The sequence below is a fragment of the Salmo salar genome, chromosome 15, assembly GCF_965601325.2.
Source record: "Salmo salar chromosome 15, fSalSal1, whole genome shotgun sequence".
NCBI classification, from domain to species: domain Eukaryota; kingdom Metazoa; phylum Chordata; class Actinopteri; order Salmoniformes; family Salmonidae; genus Salmo; species Salmo salar.
In genome coordinates, this window is record NC_138305.1 from 11,511,501 (window position 1) to 11,517,500 (window position 6,000).

Sequence of the window (6,000 nt, forward strand, 5' to 3'; positions counted from 1 at the left end):
GAGAGCCTGACAGTGGTGGGGTTCCCTGGTTCTGAGAGCCTGTCAGTGCTGGTGGGGTTCCCTGGTTCTGAGAGCATGTCAGTGCTGGTGGGGTTCCCTGGTTCTGAGAGCCTGTCAGTGGTGGTGTGGGGCTCCCTGGTTCTGAGAGCCTGTCAGTGGTGGTGTGGGGTTCCCTGGTTCTGAGAGCCTGTCTTTGGTGGTGGGGTTCCCTGGTTCTGAGAGCCTGTCAGTGGTGGTGGGGTTCCCTGGTTCTGAGAGCCTGTCAGTGGTGGTGGGGTTCCCTGGTTCTGAGAGCCCGACAGTGGTGGTGTGGTTCCCTGGTTCTGAGAGCCTGTCAGTGGTGTGGTTCCCTGTTTCTGAGAGCCTGTCAGTGGTGATGGGGTTCCCTGGTTCTGAGAGCCTGTCAGTGGTGGTGTGGTTCCCTGGTTCTGAGAGCCTGTCAGTGGTGGTGGGGTTCCCTGGTTCTGAGAGCCTGTCAGTGGTGGTGGGGTTCCCTGGTTCTGAGAGCCTGACAGTGGTGGTGTGGTTCCCTGGTTCTGAGAGCCTGTCAGTGGTGGTGGGGTTCCCTGGTTCTGAGAGCCTGTCAGTGGTGGTGGGGTTCCCTGGTTCTGAGAGCCTGTCAGTGGTGGTGTGGGTCCCTGGTTCTGAGAGCCTGTCAGTGGTGGTGGGGTTCCCTGGTTCTGAGAGCCTGTCAGTGGTGGTGGGGTTCCCTGGTTCTGAGAGCCTGACAGTGGTGGTGTGGTTCCCTGGTTCTGAGAGCCTGTCAGTGGTGGTGGGGTTCCCTGGTTCTGAGAGCCTGTCAGTGGTGGTGGGGTTCCCTGGTTCTGAGAGCCTGACAGTGGTGGGTTGGATCTGGTTCTAAAAGTTGGTGCTAAAGGGACTTGACACCCCCCAGCCCTGCTGGCGTCTGCTCACCTCCTTGGAGGCCCACTGGAACCCTGCCACCACGCTGTCCTTGATCTCATTGAGGTACTGCACTCCCTTGGTGACGTCCGACAGGATGTTGGGTCCCGTCCCGTCGGGGCCGAAACACCAGATCTTGCGGGCCTCCGTCACCTCCCACTCGTACTTCTCAGTCAGGTAGCGAGCCCTGGTCTTTAGTTCCTGTCTGGAGCTCACCTCCCCCTTATCAATGTCCTCCGCCAGACCATCCTGGAAGGGCCGGGCCTTCATGTACAGACGGTTGTGTTTGTTAGGGGACTTGGACAGGCAGACCTGGTCTGAATCCTCGGCTACGGTCTCGCGGTAAGACACCACAGGGTCAGATTTCTGGGAGAAGTATGAAGAGGATTCACCTTTTTTAGTATCTTCACTCAATATTCAAAGGATTATAATTATGATGTGATTTCAAAAATAAGGTAATATTTCATCCTTTTTGAAAAAGATACAATGTCTATCCAGTACAACGCAGTAAGTTTTAAGTGGTGGAACCTTTAAGGGGATACCAGCGTGGTCCTCCTCCAGATCCTTTAGGCAGATCTCCAGATGAAGCTCTCCAGCTCCAGCTACAATGTGTTCTCCAGACTCCTCAATGATGCACTGCCAGAGACACAGAGACAGGACAAAGACACATAAACAGCACTGTTTCCCTACATTTCTGAACCACACCGTTTCCCTACATCTCTAAACCACACCGTTTCCCTACATCTTTAACATAAACCACACTATATTGTTTCCCTACATCTCTAACAATCCACACCGTTTCCCTACATCTAAACCACACTGCTTCCCTACATCTCTGAACCACACCGTTTCCCTATATCTCTGAACCACACCATTTCCCTATATCTCTAAACCCCACCGTTTCCCTACATCACTAAACCACACAGTTTCCCTATATCTCTGAACCACACCGTTTCCCTACATCTCTAAACCACACCGTTTCCCTACATCTCTGAACCACACCGTTTCCCTACATCTCTGAACCACACTGTTTCCCTACATCTCTAAACCCCACCGTTTCCCTACATCTCTAAACCCCACCGTTTCCCTACATCTCCAAACCACACCGTTTCCCTACATCTCTGAACCACACCGTTTCCCTACATCTCTGAACCACACTGTTTCCCTACATCTCTAAACCCCACCGTTTCCCTACATCTCTAAACCCCACCGTTTCCCTACATCTCCAAACCACACCGTTTCCCTACATCTCTAAACCACACCGTTTCCCTACATCTCTGAACCACACAGTTTCCCTACATCTCCAAACCACACAGTTTCCCTACATCTCTAACAATCCACACCGTTTCCCTACATCTCTAACAAACCAGTTTCCCTACATCTAAAAAATACTGTTTCCCTACACCTCTAAACCACACCGTTTCCCTACATCTCTAAACCACACCGTTGCCCTACACCTCTAAACCACACCGTTTCCCTACATCTCTAACAAACCAGTTTCCCTACATCTAAACCATACTGTTTCCCTACATCTCTGAACCACACCGTTTCCCTACATCTCTGAACCACACTGTTTCCCTACACCTCTAAACCACACCGTTTCCCTACATCTCTAAACCACACCGTTGCCCTACACCTCTAAACCACACCGTTTCCCTACATCTCTAACAAACCAGTTTCCCTACATCTAAACCATACTGTTTCCCTACATCTCTGACATAAACCACACTGCTTCCCTACATCTCTGAACCACACTGCTTCCCTACATCTCTGAACCTCACCGTTTCCCTACATCTCTGAACCACACTGCTTCCCTACATCTCTGAACCCCATCGTTTACCTATTGACCATGGGGTCAGACTAGTATAGTATTGTACCTGGACCATGGAGTCAGTCTAGTATAGTATTGTACCTGGACCATGGGGTCAGTCTAGTATAGTATTGTACCTGGACCATGGGGTCAGACTGGTATTGTACCTGGACCATGGGGTCAGTCTAGTATAGTATTGTACCGGGACCATGGGGTCAGTCTAGTATAGTATTGTACCTGGATCATGGGGTCAGACTGGTATTGTACCTGGACCATGGGGTCAGTCTAGTATAGTATTGTACCTGGACCATGGGGTCAGTCTAGTATAGTATTGTACCTGGAACATGGGGTCAGTCTAGTATAGTATTGTACCTGGACCATGGGGTCAGTCTAGTATAGTATTGTACCTGGACCATGGGGTCAGATAGTATAGTATTGTACCTGGACCATGGGGTCAGTCTAGTATAGTATTGTACCTGGACCATGGGGTCAGTCTAGTATAGTATTGTACCTGGACCATGGGGTCAGACTGGTATTGTACCTGGACCATGGGGTCAGTCTAGTATTGTATTGTACCTGGACCATGGGGTCAGTCTAGTATAGTATTGTACCTGGACCATGGGGCCAGTCTAGTATAGTATTGTACCTGGACCATGGGGTCAGTCGGTAGCCTGGCCAGGGGTCGACGGTATTGTACCTGGACCATGGGGTCAGTCTAGTATAGTATTGTCCGGGCCAGGGGCGCGTGGACCGGCATGGGGTCGCGGAGTCCTGGACCGGGGTCAGTCGAGTATTGTACCTGGACCATGGGGTCAGTCTAGTATAGTATTGTACCTGGACCATGGGGTCAGATAGTATAGTATTGTACCTGGACCATGGGGTCAGTCTAGTATAGTATTGTACCTGGACCATGGGGTCAGTCTAGTATAGTATTGTACCTGGACCATGGGGTCAGTCTAGTATAGTATTGTACCTGGACCATGGGGTCAGACTGGTATTGTACCTGGACCATGGGGTCAGTCTAGTATAGTATTGTACCTGGACCATGGGGTCAGTCTAGTATAGTATTGTACCTGGACGATGGGGTCAGACTGATATTGTACCTGGACCATGGGGTCAGATAGTATAGTCTTGTACCTGGACCATGGGGTCACTCTAGTATAGTATTGTACCTGGACCATGGGGTCAGATAGTATAGTATTGTCCCTGGACCATGGGGTCAGTCTAGTATAGTATTGTACCTGGACCATGGGGTCAGTCTAGTATAGTATTGTACCTGGACCATGGGGTCAGATAGTATAGTATTGTACCTGGACCATGGGGTCAGATAGTATAGTATTGTACCTGGACCATGGGGTCAGATAGTATAGTATTGTACCTGGACCATGGGGTCAGACTAGTATAGTATTGTACCTGGACCATGGGGTCAGACTGGTATTGTACCTGGACCATGGGGTCAGTCTAGTATAGTATTGTACCGGGACCATGGGGTCAGTCTAGTATAGTATTGTACCTGGATCATGGGGTCAGACTGGTATTGTACCTGGACCATGGGGTCAGTCTAGTATAGTATTGTACCTGGACCATGGGGTCAGTCTAGTATAGTATTGTACCTGGAACATGGGGTCAGTCTAGTATAGTATTGTACCTGGACCATGGGGTCAGTCTAGTATAGTATTGTACCTGGACCATGGGGTCAGATAGTATAGTATTGTACCTGGACCATGGGGTCAGTCTAGTATAGTATTGTACCTGGACCATGGGGTCAGTCTAGTATAGTATTGTACCTGGACCATGGGGTCAGACTGGTATTGTACCTGGACCATGGGGTCAGTCTAGTATAGTATTGTACCGGGACCATGGGGTCAGTCTAGTATAGTATTGTACCTGGATCATGGGGTCAGACTGGTATTGTACCTGGACCATGGGGTCAGTCTAGTATAGTATTGTACCTGGAACATGGGGTCAGTCTAGTATAGTATTGTACCTGGACCATGGGGTCAGTCTAGTATAGTATTGTACCTGGACCATGGGGTCAGATAGTATAGTATTGTACCTGGACCATGGGGTCAGTCTAGTATAGTATTGTACCTGGACCATGGGGTCAGTCTAGTATAGTATTGTACCTGGACCAGGGTCAGTCTAGTATAGTATTGTACCTGGACCATGGGGTCAGTCTAGTATAGTATTTTACCTGGACCATGGGGTCAGTCTAGTATAGTATTGTACCTGGACCATGGGGTCAGACTGGTATTGTACCTGGACCATGGGGTCAGTCTAGTATAGTATTGTACCTGGACCATGGGGCCAGTCTAGTATAGTATTGTACCTGGACCATGGGGTCAGTCTAGTATAGTATTGTACCTGGACCATGGGGTCAGACTGGTATTGTACCTGGACCATGGGGTCAGTCTAGTATAGTCTTGTACCTGGACCATGGGGTCAGTCTAGTATAGTATTGTACCTGGACCATGGGGTCAGTCTAGTATAGTCTTGTACCTGGACCATGGGGTCAGTCCAGTATGGTCTTGTACCTGGACCATGGGGTCAGTCTAGTATAGTATTGTACCTGGACCATGGGGTCAGTCTAGTATAGTAATGTACCTGGACCATGGGGTCAGTCTAGTATAGTATTGTACCTGGACCATGGGGTCAGATAGTATAGTCTTGTACCTGGACCATGGGGTCAGTCTAGTATAGTATTGTACCTGGACCATGGGGTCAGTCTAGTATAGTATTGTACCTGGACCATGGGGTCAGATAGTATAGTCTTGTACCTGGACCATGGGGTCAGTCTAGTATAGTCTTGTACCTGGACCATGGGGTCAGTCTAGTATAGTCTTGTACCTGGACCATGGGGTCAGTCTAGTATAGTATTGTACCTGGACCATGGGGTCAGTCTAGTATAGTAATGTACCTGGACCATGGGGTCAGTCTAGTATAGTAATGTACCTGGACCATGGGGTCAGTCTAGTATAGTATTGTACCTGGACCATGGGGTCAGATAGTATAGTCTTGTACCTGGACCATGGGGTCAGATAGTATAGTCTTGTACCTGGACCATGGGGTCAGTCTAGTATAGTATTGTACCTGGACCATGGGGTCAGTCTAGTATAGTGCTGTACCTGGACCATGGGATCAGTCTAGTATAGTCTTGTACCTGGACCATGGGGTCAGTCTAGTATAGTATTGTACCTGGACCATGGGGTCAGTCTAGTATAGTATTGTACCTGGACCATGGGGTCAGTCTAGTATAGTATTGTACCTGGACCATGGGGTCAGTCTAG

General features: G+C 49.3%; 1 protein-coding gene across 1 annotated transcript in view; it reads right to left on the minus strand.

The window, feature by feature from the left end:
* Positions 1-6,000, minus strand: part of LOC106570964 (elongation factor 2) — a 21,590-nt gene that overhangs the window by 3,278 nt on the left and 12,312 nt on the right. The window contains exons 11-12 of the mRNA XM_045695445.2: positions 1,432-1,539; positions 916-1,269 (exon numbers count right to left, since the gene is read on the minus strand). Of these exons, the coding sequence (XP_045551401.1) occupies positions 916-1,269; positions 1,432-1,539 (462 nt within the window). The remainder of the gene's footprint in view (positions 1-915; positions 1,270-1,431; positions 1,540-6,000) is intronic.